This window comes from Loxodonta africana, chromosome 1 (genome assembly GCF_030014295.1).
Source record: "Loxodonta africana isolate mLoxAfr1 chromosome 1, mLoxAfr1.hap2, whole genome shotgun sequence".
NCBI lineage: Eukaryota > Metazoa > Chordata > Mammalia > Proboscidea > Elephantidae > Loxodonta > Loxodonta africana.
Window position 1 is genome coordinate 175,429,461 of NC_087342.1, and position 17,360 is coordinate 175,446,820.

Sequence of the window (17,360 nt, forward strand, 5' to 3'; positions counted from 1 at the left end):
AAACCCTACAGGGTAGTTCTACTCTCTCCTCGGGTTGCTCTGAGTTGAAATTGACTAAATGGCAGCTGGTTTGGTTTTTAAAATTTTTTTATGTATAAATCTATATATGTATGGAAACCCTTGTGGTGTGTGGTTAAGAGTTCAGCTGCTAACGAAAAGGTCGGCAGTTCAAATCCACTAGGAGCTCCTTGGAAACCCTATGGGACAGTTCTACTCTGTCCTATAGGGTAGTCAGGAGTCGGAATTGACTTGACGGCAGTGGGTTTGGTGTTTTTTTGTTTATGTATGTATATAAAAATGACTGAAGGAAAAGAACAAATACACTAACATTATTATAGCAGTAAGAAGAGAACTTTTTCTTTTAACTTTTTAAATTTTTCTATATAGGAGTTATGATATATCTAGAACTTACACAATTTAGTACTAGAAATTGGGTTAGGACAATAATACTTTTTCATGTTTTGTCTTTATTTACCTTGTAATTTGCTCTGTAGTTGAACCACAAAACATTCATAACACTACATACCTGGCACCCGAGAGATCATCTGACATAAGTCAACACTTAGGGCAGCAGCCCTTTGTAAGAGGTAACCCCAGGAATGCATCTGAATCTCATATCCTAGTAGAATATCAGGATCATACCTAAAGAAGGAATATAAAAAAACTGAAGGACCATACATTTGAACATTTAGTCAAAATAATTGTTTCTTCATGACATCAAGTACAAAAATAAGAATCTATATTCTTTAATAGTTCTCAGGTGGAGAAGGGATGATACACCGGCATTTGCAGAATTTCTGTACAGGAAGGAATTGGGAGAGCAATAAAGAAGGAAGAGGTGGGGCAGCTAGGCACTTGATCTGAAGCTACTTTTGTAAAACAAGCATAGTTTTTATTTAGATTGTGTATTTATTTAATGTGGCTTGGAGAAGAGGTGGGTGGAAATTTGGACAAGGGCAGGTCATTACCACTGATGTGTACGAGTGGAAGTATGATTGAGAATATGGTGAGAGTAGGGGGCAGGGTGAATGTGAGGGCATGTGTGTACTGGGTTTTGAAAAAGATCTCCCAGGTCATTGTTTTCATTTCTCTACCCCTCTAAAATAGTTTTATTTCTCTACTGCCTTTTAAATAGTTTCAGTACTGAGAAAATGAAAAGAACTTTCTTTTCCCACTTAGTTTTAGTAACTACTTAGAACTTCCATGAAGTAAGACCTAAGTAATGACAAGTGTGTTCCCCTAAACTTAATACACAGCTTAATGGAAGAATAAAACATTAATATGGGTGAGATTAACTGGGGAGGCTAAGCATCAGCATTTAGGACAAAAATGTGCTCACTGTAGTCACAGAGTTACACTGGGAAAATTGAACTGACAATCTGTATCCAACTCAGAGAAGCCTCTGACAAGCTCCATGCCAACGGTGACCATCATGGAGAATGTCTGGCTATAGCACAACGGAAAATTTACTTCAGTGGGAAAATCGTGAGGGATGAGAAGAACTGATCATAGTCACAAGTTTTGAGAGCAAAAACTACAGTAGCTCTATCAAATTAGAAGTTACTCTGAATATTGTATTCTTTATAAAAGCCAAAAGGAAGAGTGAAATATCACCAAAATTTAATAAGTTGGGTTTTACATAACCATTCATAAAGCCACTCAGAATTGTGGGATGTACAGCCTGTTCAAATTATATCTTTAATGCCCCAAGCCTCAGCTAATGTCTGCAGTACAGGATCACACTAATTTACTGATGTAAACTATATATGTCAAGTCTGCAAGTCTATGGTATAACAGTGGATCAGGAGCAGGTCAGATGTTGAAATTTATATTACAGAATATATTTTAATAGGGACTTGTGGAACAGGAAAAATAAAAAGGTTGCTATTGCAGAAGCCTGAACCCAAGTTTATTTATTTATTTATTTAATTGTACTTTAGATGAAGGTTTACAGAACAATGCAGCTTCTCATTAAACAGTCGGTACACATATTGTTTTATGATCTTGGTTAACAACCCCATAACATGTCAACATTCTCCCTTCTCGACCCTGAATTCAAGTTCTTTTGACACCAGTCACTTAAATCTTCCAGGATTAAAAGTAAAGTGAACTTTTTGTGACATTTTAGTTCTTGTTGTCCAAGTAAAAACTAAAGTCACTCAACACCCATTTAAAGAAGGTTGTTATGCAAGTATGACAACGTGGCAAATTGTTTCTACAGACAGAACTTTTCACTTCTGTTGAAAGTATAAATGAAACTGAATGTCATAATAAGGAATTAAAATACCACAAAAATATGTAATTTTTGGAAGCCTGATAGAGTGAATATAACTCACTAAAAATTGAAGAACGAATCATTAATAGTTTGTTATTGTCACCAAATATTTTCTCAGAAGAAAAATGGAATCCTTAGGCTGTTGAACTTGAAAAGGATGTTTTATCAGCTTCAAAGAAGTCTCTTAAGACTAAATGGCTTCCAGGTTTAAAAAAAAATAAAAAAAGCATACACAATACCAAAAACCAAACCCAGTGCCATCGAGTCGATTCCGATTCATAGCGACCCTATAGGACAGAGCAGAACTGCCCCATAGAGTTTCCAAGGAGCACCTGGTGGATTTGAACTGCCAAACCTTTGGTTTGCAGCTGTAGCACTTAACCACTAAGCCACCAGGGTTTCCAGAATACATAATAGATCTGTAAAATATCAAAACATCTATACAAGTATTCTAGATGAACAAAATTTGTAAAATGAATCTGTTAAGAGAAGCACAGGGTAACTTTTTGTTATTTTTTTCAGTAGTCATCTCTGAGCAGTACCTATTGACAAAAATAGACAACTTCTTAACTGAGACAAAAGTGTTTCCAAATACTATCAAAAAATGAGTGTACTTCACCAACTCAATTAGTCAGCTGCTACAACAGAGCAAGTAGCTGACTTGAATCATAACTCTAGCAATAACAAGATATTTCATGAACTGTCATCAGAGAAATTCAGACAAAGGAATTAGAAGAGCTGTCTTTATAAGACTTATAATGGAAAGGCTCTATAATCATCTGGCATCCTTTTCATGGCATACCTATGCATAGAAATGTATGTGACAGGAACTCCAGGCATCTCCTGAAGTCTTTTCTTAAGGTTAAGGTCAACTATGGCCATGATGTAATTACTGTCCTGAGTTACTCTTAGTATTATATTAGGCAGTCAATGACATGGGTTCTTCTGTATGTGCGTGGGGATCCTTCAAATCTCAGATACTTGGCCGTTCTTAGAGCTACTTGAGACTTCTATCCCAGCTTCTTAAATTTAGCCATTAAAAAAATAAAATAAAATTTACATAGTTATAATATGTCATCTTTGACTGCTCTAAGTACAGTTTAGCTTTAATGGGAGAGTTGATAAAGTTTTTATCAACAAAGATTTGATAAGGTGCTGGGAATTATGTTGGAACACTAAACAGAAAGGGTTTTGGGAAGCCTCTTTCCTTGAGTGCCCTGGAGTCTTTCTGGACTTCCTTTCTAAGAATTAATCTACCTTTTTAGTTTCTGATCTCTAAGACTAAGTATTCATCTCATTGTGGCATGCTGCCTTGCTTTCTTTTGCTTCTCTATGCTCATGCCACAATCCTGTTTTTTCCTCCCAAATTACCAGCCACATGGCTTTTTCTACCAAGAAAACATTTTTTATACGTTTGTTAAAAGGTCCATTTGGATTTTCTATTAACCAGTAAGTATCCATGAAATGAAGCAGTTTTCTTAAAAATTTTAACACTATTTGTACAGAGAAGACACATTAGTGCCTGTTTTCACTAACCAAAAGAAATCTGAAGAGAATTTTCACTTTTATAAAAAAATGGTAAAAAACAGAAACAGCATTCTGCATTGGTTTTGCAGAGAGCTGTTAGAGACAGCATGCACCCTCGGCAGTGAGAGTGGCCTCGCTAAGCTCCTTCCCCTGGGGACTGGGAATGCGCAAAAATTTTTCCCATATAAATTAATAATTGCTTCTTCGTTTTACATCATTTCGGCTTATGAAAGATCTCACAGGAACGCTCTACTTTCGGTAGTGGGGGAAACCTATAGTCCAAAATTTATGAACAGATTGTATTCCAAAGCTTTTTGGAAAAAATGTCTTGTTTAGAACTTAGAAGTCATCTTCTTAAAAAAAAGTATTAAAGTGGTAAGCTGTCCCCTAAGGTAGAAGCCTACTTAATGAATAATTCAAGTTAACTTTAGCATGTTGTTTTTTATGTGTCATAGAGTCGACTCTGACTCATAGCGACCCTATATGATGGAGTAGAACTGCCCCAGGATCTTCTAGGCTGTAATCTTTACAGGAGCAGATTGCCAGGTCTTTTCTCCTGCTGAGCTACTGGTGGGTTCAAATTGCCAACCTTTTGGTTAGCAGCTGAGCACTTAACTAGTGTGCCATCAGGGCTTCTTAACTATTTCACCACCATGAAAAATCATCCTAAAATCCAGCTGGGAAACCAAGAGGAAAGGAAATATTTCTCTTTCACGGGCACTTCAATCTTCAGGTTAGAATATTCTATTCCTATCTTTAATCTGGGGCAGTTCTACTCTGTCCTATAGGGTCACTATGAATCATAATCAACTTGACAGCACACAACAACAACAACTTGCTATAAATGGTGGTGGTGGTAGGAGGTAGGGGCAAAATCTTCTTTCCAAAGATAACTCTACATTTAGGAGCCACAGGAAGGGATTCTCTTCCCACTTTCATTTATATTATCAGCAACATCATGAAAAGACTCATTGAACAAAAATTGGTAAACTCAGAAAATATAAAACAATACCTCTTAATTATATCTGCAATTTCTTGAAAAAGTGTCTTCTCATCAGCAGCATAGGTAACTTCTAGTCCTGTAATTCCGGATCTGATAAGGAATGGAGCCTGATACCTAATATCTAAGAAATAAAATGTTTATTATATATGATTATGTAAATAACACTATCCCTTACTTTTGAGTGAAATTATGCTACTGAAGTACTTCAAATTAAGAAAGCATTCCCTAAAGTGAAAACAAAATTAACCCAATTTCTTAAATAAATTTTAAAAGTTTTAGAGTTTACTATTTAACTAAAAATTCATTTCATATTTTCAGCTATTTCCCTAGAAAATCTACATTTACAAAACTCCCAAGATATTAATATATCAACCATAAGGAAATTTTATAACTTTGTTTCTGTCTTTACTCTTCCTAATAGGAAAAAATTTTGCTTAGTAGAGAGTATTTTAATCAGATCAATGGTATGTTAGAAATTAACAATCAGCTCTCCAAAAAAACAAAAAAAAAGGCTTGATTTGTGGTGTTTGCCTATTTCTGTGATGTAAAGATTTTCCACCATGGCTGACTTTAAGCTAGTAACGTGATATCAATTAACTCCCCCAATCCTTAAAAATCTAACAATTTGCTGGTGAGCCAGTACAAGCCAGCTCAATGACAACACTGATTAAACTGCAAATCCCTATCTATATGGTTTTGTTCTATTCTAAGACTTCTCCTCTGTTGACTGAAATCGCTTGTAATGGCTACCATTTAAAACCGTAGAGGGACATGTGCTGTTCCAGAAAATCCTTTAAGAAGTATACTATCTGAAGAATCTCTTAACCAAAAGTACAAAAAGAGCTATAAACAGAGGTAGAATATATTTTAAAAGTCTCTGTATAAACGATTAACTTATTTAGGGTAGTAACTTCCTAAAGCAAAAGGAAATGCTGTACTAGCAGCAAATTTCTAGCACATGAATACATAAGGAAGATTGTCCACCCAACCTAGACATACACAGTCATTTGGACTTCGTATTCACTATTAGTATTTTATAAAATAATATTTAGAACAAATTAGATACGTTAATTAGAAATTTTATTAAGATCCTTATATTATCGTGCTTCTGAGTTTTCACAATAAGTCAAGTAAGAATAATGAATCTAGGACAAAGTTATACACAATGCTTCCTACTCCCACCTCAACAAACATTTTGGAAAGGAGTTCCTTATTCTTGCTTGGTTAGATCTCAGTATAGAGATTCCCTCTGTTAAAAGGTTCATTGCACAGCAGGTAGGTTTATAGTTAATAAAATGAACAATACCTTGACTGGAGACTGTCTTATCTTTATCAATCACTATGACACCTGTGAGTTCTGTTTTGTCTGTATCTGGTAGTGGAGTGTCAGACGAGATGCAGTAGAACAAAGCACAAATTGGGTCAAATTCAGGATCTGGTTCCAAGTCTCGTCTAGTTCGAGCATGTAACTCCACGCTGATTAAGGTAAGATTTTGTATCTATAAAAGGAAATAGAAATCATGCTTTTTTTTTTTTTTTTTGTGAGACATGCTGAAAGAAGTATGTTTTGCAAAAACTCTAAAGAAATAAACGTGTGCAAAATTACAGAAAAATGGCGATAAAAGACATGGTCACAATTCAACACTCCACAGATTAAAACTAAAGATTTTTACTTCCAAGATTGGATTAAATCAGGTCATGTTTTTATTTCTGAAAATCTGCTTGTACTGTTATTTCTCAATGACAATACATACATAAAACTATTTGTCTCTCAATTTCTGTTTGAGAAAAAGAATGACTAGTCCAAGTGGTTGTACTTTCAAACAAAAGTTTATCGCTTTTTACTCCTTACCCAGATAACTACAGTTTACCTGTAGTTTAAACTAAAAAGAGATCTTTTTTAAATTTAGAGCTCCTACCTATTAATTCTTTACTACTTGATGGCTACTTAAATTCAGACTTTTGAATGTACTAAGCAGATTTTCAATTATACTTGTTCCTGAAAAACATTAAGACCTGTTATAATATCAACCACACAATAGCCCAGATTTTTTCTATGCACATTTTCTTTTTGACATATACTGCAAAAAATGTTATGTTCCACTTTTCACACTTACTTTCCTATGCTAATAAAAACTCTTTTTAACTGTAGTCCTGTAGTTCCCTTTCTAAAATCAAGATAGAGTTAGTAGAAACCCTGAGTAAGAAAAACAAAATATAGGATGAACCACAAAGGCTAATTTAACTCACGATATCCAAAATTATAGCTCATAATTTTATCACGTATACACACCAGGTAATGGAGAACAGCAGACTACTGTTACGATATTGGCAATTATTCAGAGCATATAAAATTTAAAAAAGGATTTTTATTTTGTATTTATCTCGCATGCAAACTGTTGAACAAATGTGAATATATGGCTTTTACTAGTGGTGGAAGTATAATTTGGTATATCTCTTTGGAGGACAATTCAGAAAAATCTATCAAAATTCAAAATGGACATATCCTTTGATCTAGCCACTTTACTCCTGAGAATTTATTCTACAGATATATTCATACATGTAGCCAAAATATATGCACAACAATGTTCACTTGAGATTGTAACAGCAAAAGACTGAAAAAAACCTAAATATCACTTGGAAACTCATTACATAAATTATGTGGCATCCATGAAGGCTATGCACAATGAAATACTCTGTAACCTTTAAAGCTTTCAAAAAAAATGAGCTAGATTTGTATCCTAATGTGGAAAGACCACCATAATACATTGGTAAGTGGAATCAGTGAGAGTGAAAAATGTAAGTACATGCATAGAAAATATATGCAAAGAGACATTTAAAAAAAAAAATTGCCATAGACTTCTGGGGAAGGAGATTGGGAGCCTAAGGTGGGAGGAAAAACTTTCATTATAAATCTGTTTGAAATTTTTACCACGTACATGTAATACTGCATGTATTCATTAGCTAATTTGTTAGTAAACATTTATTTATTTGTTTTTTAAACATACAAAGAATATTAATTATGCACATGTAAGGTGTAAGGAGTCCTGGTGGCACAGTAGTTAAGAGCTCAGCTGCTAATCAAAAGGTTGGCAGTTCAAATCCACCAGCTGCTCCTTGGAAACCCTATGGGGCAGTTCTATTCTGACCTATAGGGTTGCTATGAGTGGAATTCTACTCCTTTGCAATGGATTTGGTTTTGGTTTTATTGCTGTTTCTATTAAAAAAATTAATAGTAAAAACAAAATCAAACCAAGTAAAATTGAGAGCTAAGGAAAAGAACTTTTAGTTTTAAATGTATACTCTTCAGTATTTTTTTTTTTTTACAATAAGCACAAATTATTCAGTAAAAACAAACATTCAAAACATAAAATCTCTCCCTTAAGCCCAAACAAAATAACATACAAGAGTTTAATTTAAAAGAATGAACATGTGGGAAAACTATAGAGAAGATTATGAAGACAACTTAGGTTAAAAGAGTATTGGAGGTTAATACGACTATTTACGAGGCCAAATTTCACACTCAAATTTTGCTTTCTATTCCTTAATAAAGAGCCCTGGTGGCACGGTGGTTAAGTGTTCGGCTGCTAACCTAAAGGTCTGTGGTTCAAATCCATAGCAGCTTCCTGGGAGAAAGGTGTGGCAGTCTGCTTCTGTAAAGATTTACAGCCTTGGAAACCCTATGAGGCAGTTCTACTTTGTCCTGTAGGGTTGCTGTGAGTCAGAATTCACACAACAGCAATGGGTTTATTTCTTGATAAATACATGACTGCTTTTAGGGACATTTTTTCAGCAAACAAATGGAATAAACAGATGGAAAGATTGATGTACTGGCTGTAACTAGGCAAGAGTTCGGTGAGAAAGTGGGCAGGGATTACATCTCTTATCTTCTGCATGGGGCTCGCTGGGTGGCACAAATGGTTAAACACTGTACCACTAGCCACAAGATTGGAGGTTCAAACCCACCCAGAGATACCTAGGGAGACAAGCCTGGAGATCTGCTTCTGAAAGGTCAGAGCCTTCAAAAGCTTATGGAGCAGTTCTACTCTGCACACATGGGTCGCCAATGAGTTGAACTGACTCCACAGCAAATAGCAACATCTTCTGTAGTGAATACATGTATGCAGAAGGGAGACAGACTACCCTAGCATAACTGGAAACAGAGTAAAACAATGCTCTAGGCAAAATTTCCCTCTAGGAAAAGGAGTATAGTGCAGATTTGGGGGGGGGCATTTCCTGTTTTGACCACTAGGTGGCTGCTTGAAATGCTCCTTGAGGAAGAAACTATCAACCATTAGTCAGATCTGAGTGATTTCAACATCAAGAGAGCCCAAGATTCTAAAAGGGGCTATGTAGAACAAAGTAATAGTAAAACCAAAAAAAAAAAACAAAACCAAATCCATTGTCGCAGAATTGATTCTAACTCACAGCAACCCTAAAGGACAGAGCAGAACCGCCCCACAGAGTTTCCACGGCTGTAAATCTTTACGGAAGCAGACTGCCATGTCTTTCTTCTGGAGACAGGTTGGTGGGTTTGAACCACTGATCTTTTGGTTAGCAGTTGAGTGCTTGCCTTTTTCAAATAATAAAAGAATAATCAAATGTAACAAATCTTTTTGCTAAGATCTGTAAGGTTGATGTTAACATAATCAAATTTGCTTTAATAAATACATTTTAACAAAGTATTTCCTTTAATTCCAAGTGTGCATATAATAAAATATGTATTCCTGGGTTTATTAATTTATCTGAGCTTGAGAGGCTAGTACAGGGCCAGGCACAAAACAGAACTAAATGAACGCTGTTGAATGGAAAATGCACAAATGAATCAATGAAGGTGTTAGACTATGTTACAATCTAATTCTTAAAAAAATGTGATTCCCAGTTCAAATTCAGGGCAAGTAATCAGGAAAAATTTTAAATTTTTCTTAGTCCATGCTAATCCAATTCTTAGAACAGTTTATGAGAGAACTTACCTGAACCCCAAAATCAAATAATCCATTCTAAACTGAAGGCAAAGACACAAAACAAGCATATAAACTAGCATTGTTCAATAGAAACATAACAAGTGCCATATATGTAATTTTAAGTTTTTTAGTAGCTGCACTAAAAAACTAAAAATTGAAATTAATTTTAAGTATATTTTATTTAACCTAATATATCTCAAATCCTACCCTTTTAATATGTAATCAATACAAACATTATTAATGAGATATTTTACATTATTTTTTCCTCAAAGTCTTTGCAATCAGTATGTATTTTACATTTACAACACATGTCAATAAAGAAGCTAAATCATCTATGGAAATCCTTAATCTCTATTTAGATTTCATAAAATTTGCATTGGAAAAAGTAAATTTTCATACCTAAGTTGGTGCAAACATACTTAAGTTTTCCAATAACTGAATCAAATACCTGTTTTTAAATCTAAATTAAATTTAAATAAAATTTAAAAATTAAGTTCCTCAGTTGCATATGTCAAATTTTAAGTTCTTAATAGCCATGTTGCTATTCATTATTGAATAGTCCAAGCAAAAACAATAAAAATATAGTCAGAATTCCAGGTTCGTGCCAGTTAGATATGTGCTTTGAATTGCATTTTCTGTAATACAGATAAATCTGTACCGATTCATCCACTCATTTTCTTCAGCTCATACTGTCAGACTTAGGTACATTTTTACAAGACAGCTTCCTATGGCATATGGCCTGTGGTATGAAGGTAAGTGGGTTTATATAGAGATTATGTGAGTGAATGAATTTATTCTCTTCTGCAGCAAGCTGTAATCCACTGAGCCAACCAAACAGAAAAACAAATAACTATCACATTTGCATAAACAGAATAATAAAACAGGTCGTGCTGACTTAGTGACGTATTCATGTTCCGACAAACTGCACTTAACTACCGTCCTTTTTTTTCTTGTATGTCTTATAGTTAGTAATATGTACTACATACAATGTTGTAGTGCATAATTTACAGATGTTACTGTTCCCATGCCAAGCCCCAACGACAAAACAGATCAGATTTATAAAGATACTGATAATAAAAGGCAATGATAATGAAAACTAAAAAAAAAAAAGAGGTATTCGACTTAAGTCAGAACAACTTACAATGGAGTCACTGGAATGGAATCCCGTCATAAATTGGGGACTACCTGTACACAGACTTCCCAATAGTTTAAAAATCTTTTATAATTTTAGCTTCTATAAACTGAATTTCAGTTATAAGATTTGTGGAAGTTGTGAAACCACAAAGCAACCTCAGCAACTGACGGCTCTTTTAAAAAGTGTCTCTACCCATTTTATATAAACACATAGAATAGTAAGAATAAGAACAATAAAATGGAGATTAACAGATAGAATTCAGTGTATTCCCCCTCATTAAAAAATGTCCATACTTGTTCTATAGAATAAAACATAATAGTTAAGCACAGTGCACATGTCCATACTGTTGCAGTTTTACCTCATGTAAAGCTTTTGCCTCCTGTAAGTTTTGTACGCTGACTTTGAAACCGTAAGTATTGTTTAAAGATGGTCCGTCAATCTGAGAGGTTTCTTTCTTTGGGGTATTTACTGCTGCAAACTGATTCTATTGAAAGAAACACACACAGCCAGAAAAAAAAATAAATGAGCAATCATTTTCTGATTACTTTTTCTAACTTAGATAATATGCTTTGTATGTTTAGTAATAAATGATAAACATCATCTCTTTAATTCCAAGAAGAAGCCATATTATAAATAACTTTTTCATGCTAGTCATTCAAGATACCAGAACTGGATATATGTAGAAACATCTGATATAATCTGTAAGCAAAACATATGTTGATCTTTTGAGTTTACAAATGAAAAATAATTGTAGAAAACACCACATGGACATTTATCTTAATCTTTCTTGGATGTATGAGGAGCAAGTAATCAATATTTCTGCAACTACTTTTGCTAAAGCTTATAAAAATTTAAAATTCTGGATTTGTATTCTACCCTAACACAACATGTTCTTTGAAAGATTAATTAAATAAATCCTTGTAAATAATCTCCAAGGGTTTGAAAAATGTAGAAACCTCCCATTTTTAGGAAGTTTTTTTTTTTTTTTCTGACTTCCAAATGGATTAAGTGTTTCCCCCAAAGTGTCGACTTATATTCACAATACACTGGTACTTGTTTTTAATATATACAGCTTGTAACTCAACAATATCATTTATAAATCAAAGTTTTTTTTTTGTATTCATAGTCTCAAAATAGAAATGCTACGATATATTTTACGTAGTGAATGATATTAATGAGAAGTAGCCAATATGGAAGTGATTTCTACCATCATATATTTCCAAGGATACTTTTTTCATGTAACCACACACTTCTAAGTTTTGTCTTAATTTTAGTATTCCAATAGACATTTACGATATTTCAGAGATTCAGCAGTAAATCATGTTGCTTCCCTTTGCTACTTAGTAAAAAATCAATAATGTTATATTTGAGAAAAAAGTAATAAACCAAGGCAAAGGATATTTTTGGTGGGATCAAAAATCACTTACTTGAGCTCTGCTGTCATTGGATTGTTCTGATTTTGCCAGTAATCAGTTAATGTATTTGTATCCTCATAATCCACATTTTGGCTATCATATTCACTTTCTCTGTAACATTTGTATTTACATATAAGAATCTTTTAGATCCCAACAACAACAAAAATAACCAAAAAAAAAAAAAATTAGGCAATTTCTTGTTGTCTCAAAGATATGTAAATAAATGATGCAAAAATATAAGAATTAAAAAAATTTTTAAATTGAGACACAAAGTTATCATTTATCTAACTGAAATCTAAGAATAAGAATGGATCTTCCACTGATCTTTAAATGTGTTTAGTATAGTTACCTTTGCTTGTGTTGTTAAGATTGCTCTTCTAAGAGTGTCAGTATTAGTTTCTCTCTTGTGATTCAATTTCTGGGTTTTTGGTTCTGTAGAAAGAAATTTCACATTTAACATGTATATCAAAATTACCTGCTTTGTTTCTTTTTTTAAACGTTTGGTTGTTCCAAACATTAAGTATTATTTGTGAGTACAGCCATATAAATTCTTTGAAGATTTCATAATTTAAAAACAAAACTATTTCAAACCTTTACTCTCCATCAAAAGAACCTTAAAATTTTACATTTTTAAATAAACATGCTTAGGTTTTAATTGCTGAATTTTATGCCTCAATAATTATCCTGGGGAATAACTTAATCCATTTATTCACTTATTTATCAACTATTTATGGTGATGAAGAGTCTAGAGAGAGAATTTGACATTCGTCAAATACATATAGAAAAATAAAATTTTTAACTGGGGTGAGTACAACAAAGGGGAATATAATTAGAGATTTTTATCTAATCAGGGATATCAGAAAAGGCTTCCCTGAGCTAAAATCTGAAAAGAGAGTAGTAGTGATTAACGGGGAATGGGGTGGGGATTCACCTTGACTACTGTGCAAAGTAAGTAGAGACTGCTGAGTGAATACAAAGGCCAGTGCAGGAGCTCAGGAGAGGGATAATGATACCTCGGCCCAAAGTTACGGCAGCAGAGGGAGAATCAAGTAGATAGATTTGGGTCATTTAGCAGATAAAAGAACAGGATTTTGTAATGGATTGGAAACCACAGGGTGGGCAGTGAGGGGAGTGTTAAAAATGAATTCTATGTTTCTGACATAGTGACTAAGTGACTGAGAGATGGTGGTACTATTTACTAAGAAAAACCAAAAGAGGATCAGATGGGTTTCTTTGTGCAGGCGTGTATATGTGTGTGTATGAGTGTGTTGGGGTAGGGGAATGTGCAGTGAGATCATAAATTGAGTTTTAAAAGTACTAACCTTGAGATGCCTTTCAGCATTCAAGTAGAAATGCCAAATAGGCATCTGGATATTGTGGTCTGCAGCTTAAAAGAGAGTTCTGAGCTGGAGATATAAATTTATGAGTTATCTGTAGTGATCCTGAGAACAGGAATTCAACGACTTAGGGAGAGGGTATAGAGTAAAAAGTGAAGGCAGCTTAAGGCCAGGCCTTAATAAACCCCAACATTAAGATAATGACTAAGAATAGTAGATATGCTTCAAAGGAAATTACATATAACATATATGTACATCAAGGAAGAAAGCCAAGGGGGACATGGACCTCCAAGAAGAAAGGTATAGTCAATAGGATAATGGATACTTAGAGGGCACATGATAGGAAGACTGAAAACATTCATTGGTTTTAGTGACAAGCGTGTTAGAAATCTTTATAAGAGCTATGCTGGTGGAATGATGGGGCGGGATCCATATTACAGTGGACTAAGAAATGAATACGAGGTAAGGAAATGGAATTGTCAAATTAGAGAAATCTGTTAAGAAACTGGCTTTGAAGGGGAGAACAAATAGTAGAAGCTGGTAGGAGAGGTCAGGTCAAACGTTTTGGTTTTTGTTTCCACTTTTAAAGATGAGAGAGACTTGGGATGTTTAAAAGCCAATGGGAAAAATCAAGCTGAGAAAGAGAATGTAAAGTTCCTGAGAGGGCTCCTATATTTACCCAGAAGGTAGGGAGACAGGATGGAAAGCAATGCAAGTAAGTTTTATGGCAGAAAGTCAAAAAAGTTTCCATGCGATGATGTTCTAAGACATGAGAGAGTGGCAACAATCTCTCATTTCCTGAGATAAAACTTAAAAAAAAAAAAGCTCTGCTTTTCATTACACAGACTAATGTTGTTTGCATTTCTAATCTTTGAAGAATAATGAGGGAGGGTTTCTGTTATTCGTACACTTACCTGTTGATAAATGGGTAAGACCAGCTGCTTCAGGATGCCTTTCCAGAAGTTTTCTCTGTATGATTGGTGTACTATGAAGGCGAAGTGATTCACATTTCCTGGTTCTTGCCCTAACATTAATTGGAGATATCACCAGAGGCTCCCTAGGCTCACTGCAGGGGCTTTTCTGTGTACCATCTTTTATTGGCTTTAAAAAGTTCTCAACAGTCAAGGAACATAGCTCCTCTACTGGTGATGAAGCTCTATCATCTCCATTTAATGCTTTGGACTCTGGGGATGTTGGTTGTTGCCAAGGGGGGATTACTGGAGAATCAGGGGAACTATAACTAACATAAAAGTCATCGTCATCATCATCATCTTCATCTTTCTCAAGCTCACTTGCAGAAGCTGCTGGTGGCAGCATTTGACTTTCACTTGTAGTTCTATTGCATTCTGTGGCTGATGCTTGTACAGCAATCTGAGAATTATCAACACCTTCCTTGGTATATGCTGTAGTAGGGAGTGTATGTGGTGCTGTATCCATTTTTGGAGGCACTACAGGTTTGTCATCTGGGTTAACTGAAGAGCTGAAGTTCTCAGCAGATTTTACAACTCCAGCTGGCTCAGTTTTAAGCAGTTTCTTGGAACGTTCATACTCTTCTTTGGCTTGAAGCCACGCTTGAACCAGCTGTCGGCTTGGGGCACATTTGCAAGGCATAATTACAATTTTTTTGTCTTCAACCATTTTGCGGCTATTAGTTGACCCTTTATTGACAACTGCTTGGCCATTGCGAAGGGGTGAGCCTGGTCTTGGATTCTGAGTCATTGCTGAGAATGCTGTTTTCCAAAGACGAAGTCCTTCCAAGGAAAAGTCTCCCTCAAACTCAGCCAGATCATTTGGAAGTCGAGTTTCTACCGTGAGGAGTCTTCCGCCAATCTCCCTATAAACAACATATTTTAGAACCCTTTTGTCTCAAAGAGCAATTACCAAAATATTTATAGCTTCCTATACTAGAGATTTTTCAATTGTGTTTTGTAGTCTTAAAAATGCTCATCATCTCTTTTTGCTCCCCAATCCCATCTTATGCAGGCACACTACATCTTTAGTCTCAACATGCTTTTCCTCACAGGTATATAAGTACTAGATAAATTTCCTTTGGAAGGCATCATCAATATCAGAGATAGAAAGTTATTTTTTGTTTTAGTGCCTCATGAAGCCTCCTTTCCTTGAAGGAGATGGCACAAACTCATCAGATGCTTTTCTTCTACTCATAGTAAATAAACTTTCCACTGTCACCACATATGGATTAAAAAAAGGAGGAATTCATTATTCAGAAACTGTATTATTGGATTTTATCAAAACCCTTTTTCTAGTATGTGTAAGAAGTTTCTCAAAGTCAGTCGAAACATACAAATCTTTGTACCCCCCAAATTCTCTCATTTAAAAATCACATGCAATTGGGGTAAATTACCATAATTCCTTCTCCCCTTTACATGGCAACATATAACATGACATTAAGGACTAACACTAGCCAAAAAAATCCAAGAATTTAGGAGTTGGAAGGGCCCAGAGAACGCACAGCTTAAATGCTAGTAATATATGTATATGTGGGGGACTCACTAAGTAAAAGATAGCCTGGTTTAGTTTCCAATAGTTATAAATACTGAACTAAATCTTTTTCACTAACATATATAAATTAATATTATTTTAGCCTTCTATAGCAACATAAATTAAAGCTACTTTTTCTTCCACATTATAACCCCTTCATGGATAATGAAGACAGTTCTTAGTTTTTTGCAACTATGTCTCTTAGGACATGATTCCCCAAATGTCCTGGTTAACCTCTAGATAAAAATTGACTGGATTCAAGTTTTCTAAATTGGAGCCGAAGAAGAGGCATTAGGGTGATCATAATTCCCAAGATTTTGTCCCCAACTAGTTAACATCGTAACTAGCATCTAGTACGTTCACTATACCCACCCCAACCCCATTATAAGAAAAATCAGAAACAGAATTATTACTGTGGAAGGAAGTGAATACACATACCATGTGACCCTAACCAACTCTAATATTAATGATACAGAAGTTATAAGGAAGCCAAGAATAACAAGAATTAAACAAGCATGGTAAATTCAGCTTTCTTGACTACTGTCAGCAGTAGGGTAAGTGCTATAACTGATAGGGAAAAAATTCATAATATTTATCAAGAGTCTAAATTTTTCAGTAATCTTACTTCTAGAGCTATAGGGAAAAACTCCAAAATACCAAGAGTCTTTATGGACAAGATTCTCATCACAGTGTTATCTGTAATAGCAAAAACAGAAAAAAACCCTCCTGCGCCAATAATACAAAATGATGCTTCAAGAAACTGATGATCTTGGAAAATGCTTACAGTATAATGTTAAGTGAATAAATCTGGATACAGTACTATGGCGACAGTCAGATCACACTTCACAAAACAAAAATACATAAAAAACTGTAAGGAAACACATAAAAATATTAATAGTGGTTGTCATGAGGTAGTGAAATCTGATTTTTATTCTTTTATACTTAAATTTTCTATATTTAATATGTAGTTTTATATAAAAAGTTGCTATTCAAAAATGATGGTCATCCTTTTGTTTTAGCTACAGGACAAATGTCAAAGTTGGACAATAAGCTAACAACTAACAGTGACAGAGTTAATGACTAACACGTGATTATATAAGTTTGATAACTAAAAATTCAAATAAATGTGCAACACTGAGATAGAAAAAGTAGTTCAATTAAAAAACACAGTTAAATCACTATTGATAAAGTAAAAGCCCCAG

At 34.5% G+C, this 17,360-nt stretch overlaps 1 protein-coding gene across 5 annotated transcripts in view; it reads right to left on the reverse strand.

Moving 5' to 3' along the window:
• REV3L (REV3 like, DNA directed polymerase zeta catalytic subunit) overlaps window positions 1–17,360 on the reverse strand; it is a 209,696-nt gene that overhangs the window by 56,515 nt on the left and 135,821 nt on the right. For all 5 annotated transcript variants that reach the window (XM_064289897.1, XM_064289891.1, XM_010598962.3 and 2 more), the window contains 6 exons: window positions 14,571–15,490; window positions 12,669–12,751; window positions 11,263–11,388; window positions 6,112–6,304; window positions 4,815–4,926; window positions 527–642 (listed from right to left, as the gene is read on the reverse strand). In XM_064289897.1, the coding sequence (XP_064145967.1) occupies window positions 527–642; window positions 4,815–4,926; window positions 6,112–6,304; window positions 11,263–11,388; window positions 12,669–12,751; window positions 14,571–15,490 (1,550 nt within the window). The remainder of the gene's footprint in view (window positions 1–526; window positions 643–4,814; window positions 4,927–6,111; window positions 6,305–11,262; window positions 11,389–12,668; window positions 12,752–14,570; window positions 15,491–17,360) is intronic.